This window comes from Trichoplax adhaerens, genomic scaffold (assembly GCF_000150275.1).
Source record: "Trichoplax adhaerens TRIADscaffold_2 genomic scaffold, whole genome shotgun sequence".
Taxonomy (NCBI): Eukaryota; Metazoa; Placozoa; class Uniplacotomia; order Trichoplacea; family Trichoplacidae; genus Trichoplax; species Trichoplax adhaerens.
In genome coordinates, this window is record NW_002060944.1 from 9,582,313 (window position 1) to 9,610,107 (window position 27,795).

At 28.8% G+C, this 27,795-nt stretch overlaps 1 protein-coding gene across 1 annotated transcript; it reads left to right on the plus strand.

The window, feature by feature from the left end:
* Positions 1-3,887: 3,887 nt before the first annotated feature.
* Positions 3,888-18,843, plus strand: TRIADDRAFT_53978 (uncharacterized protein; the record flags this gene model as incomplete). Its single annotated transcript, XM_002109662.1, has 26 exons — positions 3,888-3,940; positions 4,133-4,207; positions 4,558-4,629; positions 4,805-4,879; positions 5,087-5,158; positions 5,341-5,415; positions 7,096-7,167; positions 7,590-7,664; positions 8,810-8,881; positions 10,027-10,098; positions 10,235-10,309; positions 10,534-10,605; positions 10,788-10,859; positions 11,213-11,284; positions 11,453-11,527; positions 12,111-12,182; positions 13,028-13,099; positions 13,428-13,499; positions 13,955-14,026; positions 14,518-14,589; positions 16,161-16,232; positions 16,686-16,757; positions 17,060-17,137; positions 17,565-17,636; positions 18,346-18,417; positions 18,696-18,843. 26 exons carry the CDS (start codon positions 3,888-3,890, stop codon positions 18,841-18,843), a joined length of 1,953 nt encoding a protein of 650 aa, XP_002109698.1.
* Between the last annotated feature and the right edge of the window lie 8,952 nt (positions 18,844-27,795).

Sequence of the window (27,795 nt, forward strand, 5' to 3'; positions counted from 1 at the left end):
AAAATTGGTTATTTACTATTAACCTAAGATAAACGCAATAAAGCCTCAGTGAATCAAAATGCTCGTAAAAACTATAAATTTAGTTTGACTCTTGTGCGCACATACATAGAAAAAGCTTTCAAAATATATAATTTTTTAGTAAAGAAATATCTTACTAGATAAAGTAGCCAGATAAAATGTATTATCATGATTATTGATCTTCTTATAAGGATACTAACATTATCTGCAATTGAATTACTTTACATACATGCCAGCTATTAGTACACTGGATGACTTCTACAAGATTGATGATGATGAAGATATCAATCATATCGATTTGTTACATCATTTTGCAATTTAACCTTTTACAAGCATCAGGTATGAATAACATCTTTTACTTATAGTTCATTATTCAGAATTCTATTGATTACATAGAGAAATAGCGTAAATTAGCTTTTTGTTAGATATCATTATAAGATATTATTCGTAACTTGCATACTCAGAAAAGCTACGGTAAAAGGAGTATATTAGAGCTTAAATATTTTTACGTGAATTTATAGTGCTATTGATATGTTCTGAATTAATAATGCTAGAAGAGATTAATAGACTTATTCTAATAAAACCCTGAGTTATTAGTTTGAGATTGTGCTGTAATGATAAATTACTACATACGTGCGTTGTTGTACTTTATTAATTACTTTATGAAATTTCTAATTGGTAATATGATACTGTACAATCAATTGAAATGAAGTATCTTTTCATTTACCGCTTGGAGCGAGCTGCGTTCAAGATTTCATTTTGACTTCATTTCATCTCTTACGTGTATCTTCAGTCAAGTAAAATTTCTTTTTCTGTTAAAGTGGAACTTTAGTATCAATTACAAATCTAGAGTACTGATAGCTCAAATCTGCATTGCAAGGCTCCATTTTTGCATTACTCTCAATAATATAGTCATAGTTGTGTGTATACATAACTAGTTTGAATGAATAAGTAATCTTGGTTCCCAACACTATCTGCCATTATTTACTTCGTAGGAAATATTAGTTTCGTTTAGAGGGTAAGATATATCCATTCTATTGAAAATATATAAGTCCAGGATCAAATATCGCCTCCATTATGAAACAGATGGTAGAATTACCCTAGACGTTTTAAAGCAACAATAGTAAAGTCTGCAAAAAGTGAAAATCAAAATTAAAGTAATAAATACCATAAAGTAAAAGTACTTTCGAATCGTAAAATTATGATGTGGTTTTGAAGCGTTACATTATTAACATCACAAGTGAAAAGGGGCTAGCAGGGATCAATAGTATCAAGTAATAACACATTATTTTATGTAACTTTCTTATTATTGACACATAAAATCGTTCTTGTGCTCTAGTTTCAGAGTTTTGCTAATTTAATCGCTTAGTTGCAGTATTTTGCATGTATAACGAAGTGATACTTTTGATAATAGACTTATAATCCTTCGATATTAGTAGGCATTATTACTAGCAAGTTAAGAGGCTACGAGCAGTTTCTCATCATCCTTCTGAAAATCTTTCAATAATGATTAATTGTAAGCGTACTTAAATCGATGTGCCAATTAAAATCGGCGGCAATTGCTAACTTTATATACGCGTACATGATGAAAAGGATGCATTACATTTACAGAACCTAACACCGAACTCCTAAGGCTAAAATTTTGATTAAATATTAAACCAGTTATCAAATTCTGATGTTCATATACAAACGTAATATTGAAAAGTTGTCTCGCTTTTACTGTATCAGCATAATTATGGTTATTTTGTCATTCTAGGGTCAGCTTTCGCTATATCCTTACTTAATGAAAGTTAATTATTACCAAAGATAAATCCTAGTACAAATAGATAAGGAATTTATGCTTGATATTATAGATTTACATATTGATTCTCGATATCTATTCACACTTTGGTGTTGATTACCTCTAAGATTAGCCGTGTATCTATAGCAGATACTTCACTGCTTATAGTTCTCACTAAGCAATTATGAAGCGCGCGATAGTTATGTATTGCAATCTAATATTTAGATAGCAGTTCTGTCATACGATATGTCAGTAGAAATTTTCGAATTGCCGTAGTTATACCCGTATGCTGTATAAAATTTGATCAAATGGGCTGCTATTAACATTCCTTAGTATTTTAGCACACTCCTTTAAATAAAACAATATAAATTGAACGTCAGTATATTTAATGTCAATAAAATAACTAAGTTTAAGTTAATCAATCTACCTAGAGCCGCAATGTCCTCAAGAATGCCGTTGTCGAAGCAGAACCACCATAACTTGCTGCAATTCACTCATCGTCAAATTTCCAGTCACAAATATACCTATGGTTAATGTTACTGAATTGTACGTACATAGCAATATCTTTTGGAGTACTTCCTTTAAATAATTAATATATCGCAATTAGCATGGATAGCTTTTTTATGTTTCTTATTTATTTCACAAAAGTGAGGATCCTAACCAATAAACAACGCTCCTTAAATTCAGTAACCTTAACGTTCTAATTTCTAATTGGCAAATTATTTACTATGCAATTTATGTTACGGCAAAGAAATATTTCTACAACAAGAATTCGAAGAATCCAGGATAATGATCTATATAACTATCCAAATCTGATGATATTGTAAGGAAATCAACAATTATCATATTACCATCCACTTACGTACAATCTGTGCAATTTGCGTACTATTCATTTAGCTAATGAAAAGAAAATGATATTAACCTACTATTTTATTATTTTAGAAAATTATCACATAATAAAATTGAACGCATTAATGACAAAGCTTTCGCAAACTTTACAAAGCTGCGATCAATGTGAGCAATTTTGAGATAACATGCTTGAATATTCCTTATAACTTAGAAGTTGGTTTCCTTTTATTTATAATGTCGCAATAATCTATGATATTAAACTGTAGAGCAGCAAAGTATTAAATAGTAAATTTTTTTGCTATATTAAGCACAGCATCCTTCAGATTTTAAACCGTTATCATCCAAAAATACGTAACTAATTGATTACAATCTACCTAGTTGTAACATAACAGACAAATGTTGCCGTTTTAATTGTAGCTGCAAATGCAAAAGGCACGAGTAAATCAACCAGTAAACTTAAGATAACTAAGTAAATACTTTCTAAGCTCTTAAGGGCTAGAGCGGAGTAACGAGTAATAATATCTTCGTTTCGTTAGTTAATGAACATATATCCTAATTTTTCAACAATACTTTCGAAATTTTTGGCACATACTATATTAATTAATCATTAGACAGCTGTATGAGTTAATCTGCTTTCATTTTTGCATTAATATCTGTACTGTAAATTGATGCAGGTGGCTGTTAGGAAATTTGCTGCATTATTTAAGCTCCGTACGAATATTTCAAGGGTTATCAAACTTGAAATACTTGTAAGCAACATGTATTGTAATCATAGGTCTCAAAAATGAATAGTTGTATTTCTATTTTTATACCGGCAATAAATGAGTAAGCTTAGACTAGACATAATGACAGAAATTTCTATGACCTTTGTAAAGTGATGGTAGTATTAGTCAGCCACTGGTTCAATTGTAAATTTGTATTAGAAACATAATCTTACACTGTTCCTGAACATTTGACTACTACTAATTTACGATAATACTAAGTTCTCATCTTACGATAAAGTAATACAAGCAGCACCTAGGAGATATTAAACTATAGCGTTAAAACTTTACTGCCCTACGATGATACTAAGAAACTCATGTTACCGTAAAGTATTACTAGCAGCATCTAGAAGATATAGGACTTTATCGTTAAACCTGTAAATCATAAAGAAGGCTTAATATTCATTTACCTGCTTCGAGTAAAAAATATATGACAAGAAATTTAATTGTGATTAATTAGATATTTAAATGATAATAAGATGGAAAAGATTGCGGACGGAGTGTTTGCGGATTTGGGTAATCTAGAAACGCTGTAAGTTGTTATAACACGATGTTATGTTCCATTGATAAATTTATTGCAATTTGTGAATAGTGTTCTTTGATACTTAAAGCCATCATCATCCTATGCTGTAACCTGCATATTTTATTCTTGTACTATATGTATATGTATACCATATTATTTGTGAAATAATTGCTTAAATCATATCATGTATACTTGTTACAGAGATTTGTCTGGGAATTTACTAAAGGTTCTAGCTTCTCCAAGGATGCTCGGGGGATTATCGAATTTGACTGAGCTGTAAGCAAGACATACATTTACATACAAAAACGAGCCATATAGCCCCAAAATCACTTTGAGTAGCTTCTTAATTATAGATTGCATGCTTTAAATTTATCTGTTACTGCCATGTATAGTTACTGTATAATTAATTATGACAATTATCATGGACTTGTCTATTCAGGCCGACAGTTAAGAGATTTATAATATTTAGAAAAATCGGATTAATTTTGTTTATAAGAAAACTATACACAATGTTTTTGCTATTTTGAATAATGTTAAAGTCATACATGTGTATAATATGAATAATCCTTATAAGAAATGTATGTATAATGATAATAAATTTTTAGCGATGATCTAATTAAATCTAGATACCTTCATAAAAGTAAGATTGAGAAGATTGGGGATGAAGTTTTTGCAAGTTTACCTAAATTACAAATATTGTAAGTTCTGGCAAGGGATATCAGAAATTGTTACTTGAACACGTTATATTTTAAGTTTTAGAGTTTACCGAAGAATATTAAAGAAAAGTCTTTGTAATAGTTTATAAATATGTTTATCGTTTCTTTTCCGAAAAAGTAATTAAAATGCATTAATGCTTATAACTAACTGATGTAGATGGCTTAATGAAAATTTGTTGAGTGCATTAGCTACTCTAAAAATCTTCAAAGGATTGAAAAGTTTGAAAACATTGTAAGTGAGAGAAACTTTAATTTCCGGAAATAAGCATTTGATTAAAGAAAGATTAAGATGCTTGATAGTCATTGGTTAAAATAAATTAATATTTAGTATTTCACGTCTTCTATGTGCAACGCTATTGCATTATAACAAGTACATTAAAATACAGGTGTAGAAATAACCTTTTAATAACATGCAATTGAAAATCATTTTCCGTTTTAGATACTTAGGCAACAATAAAATACAGAGAATTAGCGATGGAGTATTTGCTGGTCTAAATAGTTTACGGACACTGTAAGTTATTACATGGTTACTTCAATACTAATGAAAGAACATTAAATTGCAATTTAAGGTGCACAGTGCAGCATAGCTTCATCAGTTTATGTAATTGCTGTAATAGTATGCTCTGAGTACACTTAGTTCATCTGGCTATGTAGAATTGCTTTTGAATGATTTTATACTAATAATTGATGTAGAAAATTAAATGGAAATTTATTGACTGCTTTAACCTCCCTAAAACTATTCAAAGGACTATCAAATTTGGAATCACTGTAAGTTTTAAATAATTTAGGCGTACATTTAAAAATTATTAGTGCCAGTATATTACTTAAAATAAACATTAGATAATTTAATTAAACAGACCTTTCGAAACTACTTGAGTATTACTGATATCTAGTGCTTCTGCGCTATGGCTCTCTTATATGAATTCCTGGTATTTATATTTCATTCTACAGTGAAGAGCTGATGAAAAGTAATAAGTTATTATTTTGCAATATATTAGAGATATCATTAAAATAAAAGTATCGACTTGTCACAACCCTCACTTGTGGCAAAGGAAAGTAAAGAACTCTAGTGTAGTTACTTAAAACTTGGGCTATTTCTCCCAGTACTTTCAGTTTCTATGAGAGAAGTATTTGAGAACTCGATTTCTCGGCTGATCTCCACAGACAACTGACTAATTATTACACTATTCTTCACGATATGAGTCTTGTCGTTTCTTGAGCAATTACTAACTTTATTCTACAACACACGCGCTTAAATAGGTTTCTACAGTGAATTCCAATATTAACGAGTGAGAATTCATGCTTTACAAGTTACATTAATTAGTATAATACCATTACTAAATATACATGTCGATATTCTCAGACTTAGATAGCTACAAGCTATCAGGTGTTAAAACGCTTAAACTTCGTCCATATACGGCTCAATTTTTAGAGATTAACACACCTAATAAACCTACAGTAAATTAACTGCTAACAACTTCTTTTTTTATCTCATTTCTACCATCCTATTATCAGCTACAAGCGCATTAAACATAGCACATAACCTTATATTATCTATTCAGAAGCATTCATTAATCAACAGTTACTTAATTAGTAACGGCGTACCGTGACGCACGACTAAATTACGTTAGTTGCGATGGTCTTGCTCACCACCTCTAAGTAGTTATACACACGTCAAGTTTTACATTTGAGTGACTAGTATTCTTGTAAAATTACTTGTCAGTCCATGATTTCTAGTATCTGTTACTCTAAAAGCTTTCTTCTGTATTTGGTAGAAAACCAGTAGTAGAATCTATTCTTATAAATCCTTTTGTGATTTAAACATTGAGTATACTTAATGGAACAAGTTTATTAAAATTTTTATACATTATTAATGTGGCACTATTGGTAAAAATATAGAAAAAAGTACTAATTGCATGAAACATTAAAATATATCAACTTAGAGAATTGTAAATGTTATGTTTCGAAAGGTTGAGAGTTCGGTAGTAGTCGCAATAAAGTACAAAAGAATGGTTAATGGAAGAGTAATCTTTATTGAGCTAGTATAAGACAATAATCGAGTAAGATTATCGTGCGAGTAACGACATGACTACTCGAATAACTATAGTAGTGCAGGATAGGTAAAGCGTGCAAGCTTACCGTGTAACTACCAGAACTAACTAATGAGATAGGCGAAAGAAGATAGTTTTTATAATGTTAAGAGCATAGCAGGAGGAAATTACTTATAGCCACGAATGATTCTTAATAATATGTTACTTCTATGCAAGGGTTATGCTACGGTATAATCTAGCTAGAGTCTAAGAGATTTCCACAGTTTAAATTATTAAATATAAATTAAGCATATTTAGAGTTATGTCACAGTCTAGTGGAAATTAATGTTTTACTAAAATTGGACTATACCGTACTTAGAAGTAAACACTACTGTAAATTCTATCTTTCATTTCTTAGAGATTTGTATCAAAATAAAATTGAAACGATTGGAGATAGAATTTTCGCAACTATGCCAAAGCTAAAAAGCCTGTAAGTTATCATAAAAGAAGAGCAATTGTGTATCGACCATTTTGTCTTGAGAAAGATTGGAACATAAGTAGATAATATGATTTGATTATATTTTTCCTTGATTAAATACTTGTTTTATTGATATTGTCCGTTCACTCTCTTTTTCAGTCTACAAACAGATTTCTAATCAATTTGCTGGATTTTACTTAAATTTGCTGTTATAACTTTATTCACAGCAGACTTATCAATAACTCAAAAATTTTTATTTATGAACAATTCCTTATTGTTCTACGGACAAATTTCTAATCATAACCTAAAATTTTACATGAACTAGTTATACCTCAATTCATAACTTAACTAATCAATCGCTCAAGTATATTTATGTTTGGAATAATTCGTTATTCTTCATTTTTCGAATAAATTCATGCAAATGGCGAATTTAGGAAATTATATAAGAATTCACTCAGTTCTTTAACTTATCCGAGAATATTTGAGGGATTATCAAACTTGGAAACACTGTAAGCTATTCTATTGTACATATTGAAATATAAATACTTTTAGTTTTATAATATTATATTGTAGGTATAAAATTGCTATCAAGTGATAGTAAAAGGGGCTTAAAGTTACGGAATTATCTTTTACACTTTAAGAGACTTAGAAAGCAGCAAGATTCAAAGGATTGGTGATAGAATTTTTGCAGGCTTACAAAATTTGACAAAATTGTAGGTTTTCACGAGATACAATAATTCTGTTTTAATTCTTATTGCATAGCCTTTAAAATCTTTTCTTCTAAGATATTATTGATGATAAGTTATGATGAAGTATTTAAATCAATCAATTGAAGATTCATAATTTTAAGTAACAATTTATTAATGATTATTCCAGATCCTTAAATGGAAATTTGTTGGACTCTATATGTTCTTCACATATATTCAAAGAGCTATACAAATTAAAATATTTGTAAGCTGCCTAGTATTATGATCTTTAAAGCGTTATAAGTGCTTACTTGGGCTTTAGAGCTTCGGCTATAATAAATCAAAAGAATTTTTCATTGCTAATTAAATTGTAACAATGCATCATAAGGTATAAGTATCTCCAGATACTTCGCATTACATCGTAATATAATGTCTTTGAATTGCATTGTAAAATATTATGGTAAACGTGAAAAGTAATCCAGTCGGCTTAAAGCTAATTTTATCGGTGCTAGATTAGCATTATTGATACTTTCAGTCTTAAAAAGTTACGTCTTGCTGTAAATTATTATATGGACACGAAAGGACAGGCTACTCATATATGTGAACTCTAAGGGAGAGGCTAACTTATTCTGTAATACCCTAGAACCACAGACTGTGAGAGTAAATAAGTACCTAGTCGTTCGAGTATCTTGTTTTAAAAGATGTTTAGCTAATCGGTAATATACACGTGTATTAAATAATTATCGTATGATATATGATCCTAGCATGAATGTTAACCTTACAAACTAAGTGTTGTAACAACTGAAGTTAGATACGATAGTTAAGGATTATCTTATTTATATAATTTTTTTACATTAGATAGAATACTTATAGCAATGCAAGTGTTATTTGTATTTGTGTATTATATCTCAGCAAAGAATACAGAATAAGAATAATATCGAAAATTGAGAAGTTTCTTTATCTTTTAGGTACTTAAATACAAATAGGATAGAAAAGATCGACGACGCAGCATTTATGGATTTGCAGAACTTACGAATACTGTAAGTTATTGCTATTTAGGTGCGATAGAGCTCTAATTAGCCTCTATGGCATTACAATTTGAAGAAAGTCTTCTAATGAAATTAGATAATATTGATATGAAAGTTTTTAGAGTTCACCGAGTTCAAACGAATACCTATTAGTAGCTTAAATGATGCATTCACATTAATATCTAAATCATTATGATGTTCAAAATTAATATCGAATTTGAAAAGATTTGAAACATAATTACTTAGATTCCAAATCTATAACATTAGCAGTTTAATGAGGAACTGCTAAATATAGCTATCTGTTTGAAGATTCCGTTTTAGTTCGTTAGTCGGTTAGATAGTCAACTAGTTTTTCAATTGATATTTAATTGTAAAGACTATAATCTTGGGTGCCAAGATTCCTTCAGTAATAAATGATAGTAAATCTCTGACTATCTCGTCTGCATTAACTGTGACGCTATAATTATACCATAGTATTCGGTCGTTGGAACTGAATTATTTGGTGATATAGCTAATCTCGCCTCTTTAAGTTAGTAAGTGGCGTTCTCCGCAAGGGTTGGCGTGTGTAGACTACTTTGTCACTAGTGGTGTGTGACTCTGTTTTATCAACTATTCAATAATTGCAATGTTATTACTATATTAGCGTATAGACGGTTCTGATATTATATTACAGACTGTGCAACTAATCTTAGCTAAAATTAAGCGAATATAAGAAATAAAATGAGCTAATTTTACTGCAGTATCATGAGACGATACTATCTAGGATGCTTATCATTTCTAGAAATTCCGTATAAAATCTTTAAATATATTCAAGCTTTTATGCAATATGAAAGCGTAACGATTGAAAGTTATATTTATTTAAATCTGTAAAGATCTACAAGTTATTTCGTAGTATTGTAGATAACAACAAAATTAAGACGCTTATCTTTATCAGTAAAGCATTTTCCAATACTGTACTCCTTATACCACTAAAATGAATTTACTAGTATACTCTAATTGGACTAAAACAGTTTATTAAAACACATAATTGCTGACAGAATGATGCTCATCATTCGGTTATCACACGGTGTTTAATAGTACAATAACAATCTTAACTCTGATTCTTTCTGTATCGATTTCGTATCATTTGAAAATGACTTGAAATAAATTTCTTTTAGCGGACTGAAAGACAATAAGATAGAAAGAATTTCAGATAGAGTTTTCTCGAAATTACATCTTTTAGAGTGGCTGTAAGTTACCTACGAATTCCCAAAGAATACTTAATTAATAATATATACTTGGTTCTTTTGAAATTGACGAAATTACCTCGTATTCATCCGTAGTAGATGACTGATTCAAATATTTTTGTATCATTTTATTTTACAGTTCGTTGGAAAAGAATTTATTAAATGATTTAACTTCTCCCAAAATATTTGAAGGATTGTCGAACTTGGAATATTTGTAAGCTATGCAATCGAATACTACAAATAAAAATTGACAAATGAACAGTGCAGTAGTATTTAAAATCCATTTAGATATAAATTAATAATAAATATGCTTACTGCACCTACTGCATTTCGTTGACAATTGCATAAAAATTATACATGAAAACAGTATCAATTGAATGATTGAAGATGAAAATTAAACGTAGCAGGAAATTGATATACGACTGATTATTTGCATAGGTATTTAGAAAGTAATAGATTGGTAAAAATAGAAGATGGAGTTTTTGCGAGCTTGCCTAGATTAGCTAAACTGTAAGTTTTCGTGGAATACTGTAAACTTACCTACTTTATTCTATCTAATTTCTTGTAAATGATAGTTGAGAAAACTATACTTTGAAAGCATGACCTTATAATAGTCATTTTTAAGTGACTTGCAGCTATATTTTGTTAAAAGATCTTCTAAGACTTAGTTTTCTTACTAATAACTTATACAGGGTGATGTACGAAAATTTATTGAGCTCTTTATCAGCAGGAATGTTTCAAGGATTATCTAGCTTGACAAATTTGTAAGCTAAATAGAGATATTTAGCTAATGCATAAACTCTTTGACTATATTTTTTATTATAAATAGATTCCATATGCTAATGATAAGTTCTAGATTATTCCATTTTACAATTATTTTCTCTAACTTAGTTGAATATTATTCACTATATGATATTTAATGTAATTTAGCCTAAATACGTATGTTATGCGCTATAACTGAGAAATCATACTAAGTGAGGGTATCTCGTGGTTTAGTGGAGTATTCCATGACAAAGTAAAAATAGGATAGTTAGACAACATATAAATTCCAAGAGGCTTAATTATTACACAACTTATAGCGATAAAATAAATAAGAACACTTTCTTCAATACATTAGAGACATAGAAAAAAATAACATAGAAAAAATTGAGGATGGGGCTTTTGCAGACTTAAATCAATTAGAAACGCTGTAAGTTTTCATAAGACAACATTCTCATTCGATCATCGCTCTGTTGTAATGTAATATTTCTATTTAAATATATGAGATAGTAAATTGCGTAATTTAAATTGCTTTTGGTTCTTCTGAAAATATCATAGGATTTGAACACTGTTATTTAGTTGTATACTACTTTTACAGGAGCTTAAGTGAAAATTTATTGAATACTTTAACTTCTAAAAGAACTTTCGAAGGATTAATAAATTTGGAAAATCTGTAAGTAACGAAAACTACTGATAATTATTTGTGATAATCATTAGATTAGACTGTTAAAGGTTGATGCCGAATAAGCTATTGATATGGATGGACAATTTAACTATTAATTATTAGTAAACTTAACGGTTCACATTTTATCAGACTACTCGTATGATAAAGTGGATATCATATACGGTATATGTATTGCTATGGAGAGCTAAATTGTAATTTCGAATATTGCTTGCAAAATCGATTATATGAACAGCATGAATTGTATTTTAGCATTTCCATGCTATAATTACTACTATTTCACATTGCTTTTATTATTTAAATATAGTAATACCATTTTTTGTATCATACTATTAATCACTTAATTATTATTTACTGTAATATAAGTCTTGCTGATAACATCTTCAATGAGATATTTTGTGTATTAATAAAAGTATGATACAATTCCGAGGTTAAACAGCATAGATGTAGTTATAGTTCTGGAACAATAGCTTGATCGTTTGATTAGATATAAGAAAGAATATAACAAAAAAATTTTGTGCTTTTAATGCAATGACTGGGTTTAATCATTTTTTATTCTATTTGATTGCTTCAGACACCTAAGAAATAATAGAATATCTTTAATTGTAAATGGGGTTTTCGAACCACTTAGCAAATTATCAAACTTGTAAGTTTTAATAAATCAAATGCATTGATTTAAAGCTCTATTTAATCGGCTTTTTTGTGAGTTTTATTTCTAATTTTACTACCATAAGGTATTGTACATTATTACGATATTATAATCATTAACCTAAGCAGTTACAATTTACACTACAATATTGCTGTAGTGATATAAATATCAAATCGTAAATTTAAATGCAATATTAGTAACTATAGTTAAAGCTCTTGCCCAGTACGTCCTGTTTAGTATTAGGTAACTAATTGACATCATTAACCACACATAGGATATCATAATAAGCTACTAGGCACAGCTATAGAACAGATAATAATAATAATAATATACTAACTATATGATTACGAAAATAATATTTCTAATAATATAATAATACTTATGCACAAGACAGATTTCCATAGCTTCATTAATAAAAATAGTTAAACAGGCTAACTACATGCTCAAACGATACCTGCTTCAGTTGCTTTTATACACTACATATATTACGAATCAAATAGAATACTGACTAATCCCAACCGGCACCATGTTAGCTAATAGATACGGATAATTGGACAATTTATGTTTTAAGATGTTTCGTAATATTCTCAACTATCAAAAATGATTTATCCGTATGAATGGCTATTTAGGAATTTTCATGAAACATTAAAATGTTTTTTTATTAGACTTAATAAAGTAAAAAGGTCAAAATATACTTATACGCTGATATTTTTTCGTTTATACTCCATAATTTATTAATCTGCGATTATAAAGTATAGATAGTTTGGTTATTTGATGATTAGAAATATAAAATCTTCTTTAAATCTAATACATTCTATTTGATATCATTGATTTATTTATAGACAATTATCCAAAAACGAAATTCATAACCTGCGAAATATTAGCTTTATGGGTCTTAATCGGTTAACCACTTTGTAAGCTTGATTTATAAACATCTATAAAGGACTAGCAGATTAAAATTTTCGTTTTGACTGACTCCATTCTGTTTTAGTTCGAATAAAGCTGTAAATATATTTAAATTGTTAGGTCACTATCGCGAAACAGAATAGCTGCAATACCCAGCGGAGTATTTAGAAATATTCCTAAATTAAGGACTATGTACGACGTTTAATTGGCTTCAATAGCTAACTTTATATCAGCAGCTACAATACACTTGTATCATTAATTTGCAATAGCTGCTTAAATTTTATAATACTTCAAATATGTAGGTATTAATTAATCGATTCTATGTATTGTATTCAGACGCTTATACGCAAATTTAATTGAAAGCGTTAGCCAAGGGGTATGGGATGGTCTACAATACTTGCACGATATGTAAGTAAATGTACCTTGAGAATTTTTATAGTAGGATCGGATATGAAGACACAACCTAGGGTTTTATCCTAACTTATTCAAAGGCTATAAAACTAGAAATATTTTCTAAGTTTAATTATTGTAGAGAATACTATAATTTTCCGATATTCGTATAAAAAATTGTTATCACTTTGGAAAATGAGAATTGTAGTAATACTCGTATGTACATGCCTTCACGTCAACATTGCATGTTGATCAAGTTTTTTTATTAATTTGTGTAGTTATTATATATCCAATCGATATTGATGAATGCTTAGTAATGGAGCATTTCTAGAGTGTACAGTTTCTAATAATTATGGCTATCAAAAACTTAGCTTTCCTGGTAGTCTTTTTCATTAAAATAACTAAGAGCATCGGTTTCATACTTAAAAAAATAATAGAGAAATTCAAATCTAAATCTTTTTCCGGTTACACAGAGATTTAGCTAATAATATTATCAAAAATATCAGCGAAACGTACATTTCCAAAGTTAAAACAACAAAATCCATGTAAGTCTGCTTTCAATTATTGTACTTTATATAAATTCATGTTACAGTGTTTATAATTACGTGAAAATGGTAGTAAGCTAGGAACTAACGACGTTCCTGATATACGAGACTTTGCATTTTCCGAAATGTCTGAGGTTCACACTCTGTGAGTTTATAATTTTAATTTCTTAAATACGGAAATTGAACCGAAATGACAAATTTCTTAATTTATTGATTGATTGCCTGATGAAATTTATTTCAAACTCGTTGCTGTTTTCGATAGTGAACTGTATGGAAACAACCTAAAAGTTATCCGAACCTACTCTTTTCATGGATTACAAAGATTACAGGGCTTGTAATGCAGTCAATTTTATTATATATCAATTTATTAAATTCAACTAATTTTTTCTTAAATGAGCAGTACTGCTAGGAGATTTCTTTAAATTATAGCTGCAAATATATTTTTTTAGAAATATATATAAAGATAAAATATATGATTTCTTCTACATTAGGTACCTTTTCGATAATGAGATTTCACTCATAAAACCAGGATCATTTGCTAACCTAAACAATCTAAGATTTATGTAAGTAACGTACTTAGTAACTTCATGTTAGCATAAAATACGAGCAAGATATTTAATTAATATTAGCCGGTACATAACTTACTATTTTTACATTCGACTAAATTCGAATGGTTTCAAATGCATGCATTTATTTATACATACGTTGCTTTTCATGGATATGTAGTAATATTATTCTCAACGTTGTAGTGTAGAACAATAAATTGAGATTTCTTTAGCTAATATTTTCTATAATACCTGAGACTATTATTGTGTCAATACCTCGTGATAGGACATATCGTAATCTGATTATTCTGTATTAGTCATCAGATGTCTATGTTCGTAAATAATGTTGTCTGTATTAAGGAGCAGTAGCTAAAACTAATCTCTTATTCAGTGAACAATTCCAAAGTTAATCGTACTAACTATGACTCATAAACTATTAAGAGTATATAAATGCAGTATATCGTGTAATAAAGTGGATTCTTAAACTTAGTGTTTAACGTAAAATACGACTGATCTAAGTCTTTAAGTGGTCTGTTAGTAGAGTAAAAGTGTTTCTGATAGTGTAGATATCGTTCCTTGATACGTAGATCAAGGAATTGACTTATTGATCGTTGTCACAAATCAACTTCGTGACAAGTATAACGTAAAACAAATCTCTAAATTACTATAGTCTCCGGGATTCAGTATCCCTACTTACAAGAATTTAGACGCCTTTGATTCTACGTTAAAACAACTATACAATTGAGAACTGCTTTATTCAACTATCTGACGGGTTTATATACCCTTCTACAGCAGCTAACATTCACAAGTCATCTTATAATAATACTTGGGTGAGAACATCTTCTAACTAGTTTTTCACAGTCGGACTACAATAGTCCATTCACAGAATCATTTCAGCACACATTACAGCACAGCAATAAATTTACTGTAACACATTTATAATTAGAGTAATTCCTATTGTAAGTAACTAGTTGTATATAATATCACTATACTATATTAACCAAATTTAGATAGCTATTTCTTCACGGTAGTTCGTACCGTGACAATCGTACATTACGTTATCTTGCTGCAAAGCTGTTTGTGACAATACCATAATCATATATGCTGTATAGATAATCTCAATTTATTACCAAAGTATCTATGCACTTATGTTAGACAGATCTTGTTATGCAATTCAAGCTAAATTTTAGCTAAACATAATTTGACTACAATATTGGTACAAAGCGTACAGAAAAAACCTACAGTACAGTGTAATTACAGTATATATTTATACCTTAATGTTATTGTACTATTCGATAAGGCCGTTATCAAAGTTAATAATTTTTTGATATCAATTTACGATGCAATGAAGATTAAGGCAGATACTAATAGTACCCACAAACGAAAAGATTACAACTAAAGAAATAATATTTTGTCATCCTATGTATAATAGTGATATATCCCGAAATAAACTGCTCTCTATCAGTAATCGTATCTTTAGCAACTTGCCATTATTGTCAGAGCTGTAAGTCTCATTTTATGACGTGGAATGCGCTTCATGTGGAAGTATTTATTGATAGGTCAAATTTGTTCAAATTTCAACATTTTAGATTAATTCCCGATAATTATATTGGCCATATTAGCTCAGCAGCTTTTGTCGGATCTCCGTTACTAAGCAGAATGTAAGAAAAAATTTACAATTACACAAATTTTATTAAATTTTAGAAGAACTTTAGAAAGATTCTGATATGAAATTTTCCATGAAATTTTTTGAAGAGAATTATCAGGGAATGGAGTTGCACAAGTTTCTGACACCACATTTTCTTATGTTGCCAATTTAAAGAAGTTGTTAGTAATGAAACAGTTTAAAGTATTATAGATCGTAATAATTGTAATTAATATTTTGGAGTATTGATTACATAAGTTTTTGTATGTTTTCATATCCAGGGAGATTAGAGTTTGCTCTTTTAATAAAATTGGAACATACTTATTCTTAAACAACACTAAAATAGAATCTTTGTAAGTGGAAAATAATAATTTGAGAAATATTAATTTTTCTAGATCATGCATTAATTACAGATCTTATTATCATGAAAATGAAATCTAAAATTATGAAATGATTTATTATTCTTAAGAGATCTTAGTAGCTGCAAAATTACAGTGTTGTTCTCTGGTGCTTTTTCTAACTGTGATATTATGAAAATAATGTAAGACCACATTTTCTTAATTCTAAAAATATAAATTTAAATGGTATATATCGTAAATTATCATGAATTGGCAATAATATTATCAGTCTTACTTTAAGAATTAAAAAAATTCAGTCAATTAAAGTTACAAAAAACTACATGCTTCTATCCTAGCTATCGAATAATACCCATATTTAGGCAAAAACAATTAGAAATTGCAAAAAACTTAAAAATATTAAAGCAATATCCATGTTATGATATATAGCTAATTTACTGTTAGAATTTTGAAGTATTAAGATTATTTTCTATCTGTTAAATCACAGAAATTTGTCTTCTACCTTCATACGCGTCTTGCCACCCTATATATTTGGTTCCCAAAAGCAAATGACTTTGGAAAGACTGTAAGTATGTCATTTTTTAAATTTCAGCGATTGCGAAAAATCACGTAACAAATTCATAAAGGCAGCGCAACAAAGATTTATCGTATTTTTATTTCTGACTTACATGAATCCATGCATACTTTACGATCATATTGAAAAAATTGCTTAGAAAATAGCTATTTTGAATCGGTTGTATTCTCTTGAGATATTCTAGTACCACAATAAAATACAAGCGACTAAATATAAAACTATTCATGATCTAGGTATTTCAATGGCAGCTTGATAGATACCATAGACGAAATGGCCTTTTACGGACTTTATAGTTTGAAAATTCTGTAATTTTAAGTTCTATCGTAGTAACTTTGAAATTCTTAATCATTCATTCATTGAAATAACCAATATTTCAAAAATATCTTATGAACTAATGTATTTTAACAATATATTTTAGAAAATTAAATTCAAATAACATCCGATATTTGAATTTCAACACCTTTGAATCTCTTATTAGCTTGGACGAATTGTAAGTAAAAAATTGCCTAATGTTCATCATAAAAAATAAGAGCTATAACGACTTTATCCTAGATTGTTCTACTTTTAATGATCAACAATAACCGATTAAATTTTCATCATTGAAATCAGATTTAATCAAAAACTAACATGCTCAATATCATACAATTAACTGATTAGCATATTAGCTGCTGCTTTCTAATAAAAGTCACTAATAAAAAGTTATATATATATATGTAAATTGCTACTGCAACTTATGAGTAGTTGCTTCACGCCAGTATTGCGCTGAAATAATTATAACTATAAGAATTTAATATCGATTTCAGCTAAGACGATAAAGCTATAAATACCCGTTAAAAATAAATACATTCATACGATATTGCAGTACCTCTCTGTTTTACTATATTTTAAGTGAGTCTAGGTTCATTTATTATGCAATATTCTACATGAAATAAAATTTAGACATAAATTGTATACTCTAACATCAGAAAAATCACCTTATAATAGTAGCTTGTGAAAGTGGCTGTATTACAGTGAATCACAAATTTTAAATCATGATGAGAACTATTCCATTTATAAGTCAGCATTCCATTCCTATGGATATGTTGCCATTAACTGTTGACTAATGTATCACACTGTGCAAGTCATTGTAAAATTAGATGCGATAATTTAAGAAGCCAATATTAAATCATTTATCTCATAGATAATATTAATAATTCTAGAAATCTTAATCAAAACAAGATTAAATATTTGGAAAACTATGGGTTCAATCATCTTGTGTCTCTGAAAAAGCTGTAAGTAGCGATTCTTCGCCTCATTATGCTTACAGAAAGCTTTAGTGAAGTACCGTTCTTACTTTGATATCAAATTATTTGCAAATATTTGTTGTACTGTCTAAAATCAGTTATAATAAGATCACAATAACGGGGAGAGAATGTAAATACATTCTCTATCACACTAGTGCGGCCTTTTTAATAATATTATGGTAAAGAATTGATTATTGAAACTACTATATCATAAATAAGAAAATGTAGAAAATATTGATTGCTTGATTGCTTCTATTTCAATATAGGTACTTAACTTCTAATGAAATCGATGGAATTGATGAAGAAGCATTTACTGGCTTGGATGCACTAACTAATTTGTATGAACGCCATAAACAAACCCAAAGTGAATTATATTTATTTGGATTCACACGAGAGGAAATTGATTTTACTTGATATAATTTAGAACTTAGTAATAATAAATTCGATCTTTGTATGCAAATGCTAAATTTGGAATATTTAATTTTTTAAATGCTGGGTAGACACATCAATAATAACTATCTCACCTCCCTAAATCGGACTATCTTTCATAGACTATTAAGTTTAACATACTTGTAGGTATTAAATCTGATATTGTAAGTTTGGACATGACAGCTTATGAATTTACTTCGTTTTTGATAGCGTATTGTTTAAATGAACATAATCAATGCATTAAATTGAAAAAATACCTTTAAAATAAAGGAGCTGAATGTATTTATTGGAAACGACATTAGATATTTATTTACTTTCGCTTATCACTAATTTGTATTTTTGATGGATCAATATATTGTAGATTAATGGATGAGAACCAATTAAAAGTAATTCAGGATTTTCAATTTGCTAATTTATCGACATTAGAATTTCTGTGAGTTTTTATTGTACTATTCAACCATGCAATACAAAAGATGGTCATAGGAAAACAGTTTTGTTCATCTAACATTATTTTTTGTAAACATTAGGTATTTAAGATCTAACAGAATCGAATTTATCCAACCTGATGCCTTTTACGGCTTGAATAATATGAAAGAAATGTGAGAAATTAGACAAGCTTTTAAATAGATTTACCGACGTTGAAACTGAATTACGATTTAATTCTTCTATTGACTTTTATTACCCTAGACGGCTCGATGGAAATCTTCTATATCAAGTAGCTGATCTACCTTTGGGTATCTTTAAAATTCTTCAGCATGTGTAAGAAGTTATGGAATTACAGCCATTAATGTATTAATTATATTAATCGAACAAATTAGCAAAATCATATAATACACATAATTCTATTATCACAACTTATATCATCGTCAATTTGCTAGTGGATTATCAAAAAATAAAATGCGACGGCTCAGCATGGCATGCTTATCTAATATTACATATGATATTTACAAAATGTAAGTCAGTACGATCTCGTAATGTCAATCACGACTAGCATTAGATCGGAATGCTATGATTTTAATTATGCACTGTATAGCACGCTAAGAAAATTTTATAAACAGCCCTAATTACAATAGGAATGCTTGTTATCCAAAAGTAAGAACATTTAATATCTGTATCTATCATTCTTGGAATTAGAGATTTATCAAACAATCTATTGGAAGAGTTCCAAATTCCTAGATGCTTTCAATGCCTGCGACATATGTAATTTTATGACTATTTATATATTATAAATCAGTTTAATTCCTCTTAAACTAATTAAATTTGATGTATTATTATCGACCGATGAATACCTATACTTAGCTGATTTACCTGATTATCGAATATTACTTAGGCGCTACGCAGAAATTTAACTGAAGTAATCTCTTTTTTAGTAATATCTTTAATAACAGGTTTGCCAGTGATAAAAGTTTATCGTTCCGCAACATTGACTGCGTTTCATCTATGTAAGTCGATTAGATATAATCGAAATCAATGGTAATAATGGTTTTTTATGCAAATATGTATATTGACAGGTTCATTATACGCATAAATAGCAATTGGTGTTTGAAAGCAAATCATTAATTTCCTTGTTCAGCGTTTCATTTACAGTCACAGTTATAATATGTAAAAAATAGATATTAGCAGTGTATTGACATCATCATAACAAACAAAGTGTTGATTTACCTTAACGTTAGGATATTGTAATAGTGCAGTAGTAGCTTATATGAATAATATCCATATTTGTAGTGCTATGTAAGATAAGTAATGCTATTACGTGAATATTATTTTTGATATTTTATTAAATATTTAATATTGATTGTGATTATGTTTAGATAGTAGTAAGATGATTCTAGTTCTAGCTAATGATTATTGAATTAGACAACATACATGCTTAGGTTAGGATTAGGCATGAGTAAGAGATTAAAATATTTACTGATAGAAAAGCTATATAAGGAGCATCTCAGTTGGAGATGTCTCTCCTAGCTGGGTATAATAATAATACTGTTGTTGTTTACAAATAAGACGGTTCCTATATAAACCGGAACGTTTGCCTTGAATTCTGTGATAAAAAGTTGTAGATGTGTCTATGCTAATAAAAGTTTTTTTTAAGGTACTTCGCTCTGAGTGTTTAACGTTTAGTAAAAGGGCGTTTAAGTCAGTAGTTAATTATAGACTTTTATTGTATATTTCCTTGTTGCAGAGTTGAAATTGTGACAGCGTTTAATTTAAAAACTATAGCCATGGCCTAGAGTACCAGACTTTTGTCATCTCATTTCTTGATAATACGTTTATAAAATCTATTTCGATATATTGATCTTGACATTAATGAGAATAAACAGTGCATAGTTAAATAGTACATAACATAATCCTAATTAATTTATAGTAAGTTCAATACGAGATTTTTCTTTTACTCTCATGCCAATGCAACTAGCTTTATATTCAATTAAAATTTTTAATTTAATCCTCAGTTAAACGTTGCTTTTATATTGCAGCGACATCAGCCAAAACAGAATTACTAAGTTGCAAACCGATATTTTCTCTTCATTGCAAGACCCAACTATTCTCTCAGCTCTGTATGCACGCACTTTATTACTATATATTCATCGTACCTTGCAACTCCTGCCTGTTCTTAATTTACTTTGTGGCTTATGATGATAGAAATATTTCCAATAATCGTCTAGAAAATATCGAACCCGACTTATTTAATTCGATTTCAAGCTTAAAAGAATTGTAAGTAGCAACAGATAAAGAAAGCAAAGCACTACTAGTACCTATAATGAATTGATTCTAGCCCAGTAGTAAGAGCGATCTTCTTACTGTGCTTAAAAATCTACTTAATGACTGTTAGCAAGTTATTATGAATGAACCTCTTTTCTGAATTAGTCAAAATTGTTGTCTAATGGCAAGTATTATTAATGGAATGCTGTAATTGCTATTTAAATCGTAACATTTACAAATATTGGCTTTTACTTCTTAAAATACATTCAATGAACATGCACTGTATAGTAACGTTTGCTATAAATAAAGTTATACCCTAATTTACTGTACATTATAGAAACGAAAGTTACTAAAGCTTTTATAAAATTTATTTTTCATTGTTTGATCAGGATAATTCATAACAATCGTATTGATAAACTGGAATTTGTGAAACCGTTGCGTTACCTGAAAATACTGTAAGTTTGTGTTAATACTAATTGCAGTTACCAACATTAATTGAAATTGGTATTTGTATGCTCTTGTAGGATATTATCAGTGACGCTATAACTATAATATAGTATTCGAATGTTAGAACCGATCTATTTGTTCATATAGCTAATCATGTCTCAGTAGTATTGTTCGTCCAAAAAAACTTACGAAATTAAATTAAACTGCCAACGACTGAAGTCCAAACAAAATAAACTAGGGAAAAACACCAGTTTATTATAACTTTAACAACAATCTTAGCGAAACTTCTCAAATGAGCAACTAAATACGGGCAGAACTACTACCACAACCAACCAAACCATCAATTAATGAGATGACTCATGATTATCCTAAGCTTTTCTTATCTTCTCACTAACTTACCGAACTATGCCATTTTTTATATGTTACGCAGAGCAGTTGGTGGTATTCGACTGTCCAACTATCATTCTAAAGTACTCCAAATTAAGCTAGTAATCAAACACACAAGATAAGATAAATTGTACCCTAGACTCCCGAAAATTACTAAATTAATACTAAATATAGTTTAGCTTGAAACTGCACATTTCTGCAATATACACTATGACAAAATAGCAATCCGAGATCAAGTGCTTTAGGTTCATACTGTATGAAATTACAAAGTAACATCAACTTTTACCGTAATTAATGATCAAAATTAGCACACATATATTATATTAACTAAATACATCGCTTGAATTACAAAATTATAATATATGTTTCTTAACAAAAATTATGCTACGGATTATATTAACTTCTAACCTGAATACAGCAGTCGAGTTTACAATATAACAAGATACTTAATAAAATCTACTATTATAATCAACCAAATAATTCATATTTTTAAAGCAAGAATACTTATTATGATACAAAAACTAAGCTAGAATAGTTAAAATACAAGAACTTGAAGGAAAATTCTAAAAGTTGACCTTTCTTACATCTCTAAGTCAGTAAGAGGTAGTTTGTATTAGCATTGGCGTTTGTAGACTTGATTTCACTAATGGTATCTGAAATCGTGCATACACAATAGCTGGATTTCGGGCTTTAGCCGTAACGGCTATTCATGTATATTTGAAACTCGATTCGTGGCATTCTTTCATTTTAAATAAATCATTCAAATTACTCGTATTGGTTTAATTATAATTAAAATATGATACTATAATATGAAATATGTTTAGATCAGCTTCCAAAAATCGGATAAGGAACTTGAAAATTGGCCAATTTAAAAATTTCAGCAGTTTAACGCATTTGTAAGATTTGATATTTAGGAATATTTCCTAAAATTTAGACCCTAGATTACATGATATGTATATTTATAGCTAGTGAGGTATTTATAATATCTAACAGTAATTTCTCTGAATAATTGAATAAGATTTTTGAGCTACAACAAGCTAGAATCTCTTATAAATGACATATTCAAAGGATGTAAGAATATGCAATACCTGTAAGTTGAAATGTATTAATAGAGCTATTTAGTTATTCTCTTCATTTTACTACGACATGCTATCTCTTTAGTGTGAACTGCATTTAACTTTATTCCTAATTTTATTGTTTTACTAACTTATCGTAAGGATGTTAGACCATAACCAAATTACAGTTATAGAAAATCGATCATTTCTTGGTTTATCAAAGTTGATTACTCTGTAGGTTTCGGGCCTTCCTTCAATAGATATATCATAAAGATATTGTATGCAGAATCTAACGCCTTTATTTTAATCTGGTAGAGATATTAGCTATAATCGTATAATCTCTTTGAATGGAATTTTCCTCCAAGATTTAAATCTCTTAAATTTTTTGTAAGTTGTTATTTCGTTGGTTACATACGAATACGTTTTAACTTTGTTTCATTAGCTTTCAATACCGTAGAGCTGTGTTCTTTGAAGCTAAAAACTATTTTTTAAAATTTGACTTGTTGGCAAGTAACCTATACCATACATGAAATAATTTCATTACGCTTCCTTTATTAATATAAACATTCCTTACTTTGTGTAATTATGAATTTTGTTTAAAATTTATAGAAATTGTAATGGAAATCGGATTTCTTCCATCGCTGGAGCCCCATTCTATAATTTAACAAAAGTGACAACTTTGTATGTCCATTAGCAATTTTACATAGGTTTTGTAACAGATACTATATATATTTACCTTACCGAATGCAATAATGTTAAACATAAAAAGATTTTGTATAAGTGGATAAGTGTTGACTACAGGTCCTTGGATTATAATTACTTGAGGAAGATTGCAAATGACAGCTTTACCAATTTGATTAAAATACGTAAACTGTAAGCAAATACGTAGTTTACCCAAAGATTGCTCAAAATTTAAGGCTTGTTAGACAGTCTAAAACTCTAACTATTCTGAATATTTTTATCTTAACTGTAGATCAATAAATTATAATAAACTAGAAAGTTTATCCTGTAACTCAATTTACAAAACCATTCAAGAATTGTAAGTAAAATCACGTATTATTACCAATGCTGCTGGTTGATGTCTTTAAAATAACAATAACACTTACGCTCCTATCCATTAGCTGTTTAATTAAAATTTTCAATATTTTGAGTGCAAGTAACTGTATTCATTTACAAAAGAAGTATAGGTACCGTATTTCTTAAAGATAATTTAATGTTTTCAATTTACTGTAAAAGTATGCTGAATTAACTCTAGCTCAAGCACTCCCTTTTTGCCCTAAAATTGATGTTATGCTGACAATGTTAACTCTATGCAAAGCTAATTAATGAATTTCACTTAGAGGATTTTACTCTGAACAAATCATCCTGCATTATCGCATCTGATACTTTAATATAACTATAAACTAATAAATTTCTATCATTTAACGCAAAATTTAGAAGTGTTAGTCACAATAATATTTCCTATATATCACTTAGTTGTGATAAGACGTTTGGCAGCTTAACACTAAGATTGTAAGTACTAGCTTTCTTTTAAATATTAAGATGTTTGCTTCAATATTTGTCTACATCTGTGACAGTGTTATATGCTGTATTAGAGTAGAAATATCTATGTTAGAATAATTCTGTTAGCCCATCCATATTTAGTTAACTTCTAATTTGGATATACTGTGTTTTAATATAGCATTGACTTTTTATGACAGTTACACATATACACATACTGAAATTAATAGTTAAAATAGGGAATGTAAATCATCTACTTACAGTTCGAATCATTGTGATAGTAACTTACTTATAGTAGATTGTAAATTATCGAGGAAATGTTCCGTGATAGGACATATCATAATCTGACTATTCTGTATTAGTCATCAGATGTCTATGTTCATAAATACTGTTGTCTGTATTAAGAGAGCAGTAGCTAAAATTATATCTAATTCAGTAAATGATTCCAAAGTCAATCGTACTAACTATGACTCTTGAACTATTGAGGAAGAGTATATAAATGCAGTATATCGCGTAATAAAGGGGATTCTCAAACTTAGTGTTTAACGTAAAAATACGAGGTGTTTAAGTCTATGAGTAGTCTGCTAGTAAAGCAAAAGTGTTTCTGATAGTGCAGGTATCGTTCCTTGATGCATGGTTCAAGGAATTGCCTTATAGATCGTACATTACGTTATCTTGTTGCAATGCTGTTTTATGACAACATCTTATTTTTGCATTAATTTAGAAAATATTAAGATTAATAATAGAAATATCATGTTATCATATTTTGACTTCAAGAATTCTATCAGTAATTTAGTATGCCAATAAATTAGTAGTAAGCTATTAACTAAATTAGTAAAGGTATTATTCATTTGTATTCGTACTGCCTATATTCCACACGAGTTTCACTTCGGCAACTGCCACCTTAAGGCAATATCAATTTTTTAGATTATAAAATTTAAGAATTACCATAACAAATAATAATTAAAATTTTTAAGTTATAAAATTTCATGTTTAATATTTCTAGTTGTAATAGTTGTATAAATATTGTCAATATTCTATTTTCAGAGATATTAGCTATAATAATTTAGTAAGAAATGGAATCAGTTTAAATGAACAGATCTTGTTCAAACTGATAAAGCTACCTCCTACTTTGTAAGTGTAAAAAAATTAAAAATATTAAGTTATAACTAAGTTTAAAATTGCATGTTTAGATGCTACGGTAACATTTTGTAAGCATATTTTAGATCATATTTGTCTATTTTTGACATGCTCCATGGATAACATCAAATACGTGTATACAGAATATTGGCAGGCAATGGCATTACATCCATACCACAATCATTTTTTAGATGGAATCTCTATCTGAGAGCACTGTGAGTGATACTCATAACTATTAAATTGACTCCATTTTAAATACATTTTAGTTAATATTCAATTAGATTAAAGATTCACTAGAGCATTGCATTTTCATACATATAATAAATTTATTTTTATTGCCGTTGCATTCAGTGGGCAGATATAAATAGATTTTATTAGTATCTAAATTGTGAAAAGGCTGTCTCTGAAAATTCTGATATTATATTATCGTAATTCAAGTCGTTAATTCATTTTAGGTATTAAATTATTACCATTTCAAATTTTAGATCCATAGGTCATAACAACATGTCACTGTCCACTATTAAGCAAACTATTCGAGGACTTTATGTTACCGATCTCTGCATACCACCACTAGTATCTTCAACAGGGAATAAATTTAAATGCTTTGATTATGCTATGTAGGTGGTTAAGCTGTCTATTATTCTGTATTACAATTTTAAATTCAACAACTAAATTTGAAAGCCTGATACTGATACTTAATAGAAATTTTTTTAGGCATAATTAGCATTTTCTATTGCCTTCATTTATTTCTGATTATTACAGCGACTTAAGCAACTGTAAATTGCAAGAAATTCCTGTTGATATTTTCGTTCATCTAAATGGCTTTTTGAAAGTATTGTAAGTTGAAGTAGCTAAAATGAAATCTATAGATTACTCATACTAATTCATTAGCGAATATACTGGTAATTTTTAAGACTTTCTATCGTAATTAGAAGCCCTTAGGAAAGAAATGATGGTGTTAAGTTAAAATTATTTATATAATTATTAGCAATAGTAGTTTGCTTGGTAGCTTATAAAATGTAGAATTAATAGGAAATACTTAAACTCCTTTATAATGATGAAATTTTCCAATTACCAACATTTTACAAGAATTTTTTCCAATTTTACTATTTGATAATGACGAAATCTGTTATTTTTACGGTAATAGATCTTACTGATTAGTCAATTAACCAAGTGCAAAACAATGTTAAACAAACCGAATTCAATAAGATTACATGATTTTGTCATAAAATTTCTATTTTAGATTTAGATTGCTGATAAAACTTCCTGAGTAATATCAATATACATCCAACTTTTGCTAATTTGAATTTAGATCTTATGTACCATAGCATTAGCCATGCTAAGGACTACTCCATAATTTTTATCCAGTCCAAATCCAAATTCATAAAATGCCTAGCAATAAGAAGAAAATACGTAACCCTGAACGGACTCTACAATACAAATATTTGAGTCCGTTCAGAATCCCGCTTTTTCTTATTTTGGAATGTTGTGAATTTGGACTGGTGTTACAGTGTTAAATACTGTATTACAGTAGAAATAACTATGTTAGGATAATTCTGTTAGACTATCCTTATTTAGTTAACTTCTAATTTGGATATACTGTATTTTAATATAGCACTGACTTTTTATGACAGTGACACTTATACACATACTGAAATTATAATAGTTATAATAGGGAATGCAAATCATCTGCTTACAGTTCGAATCATGT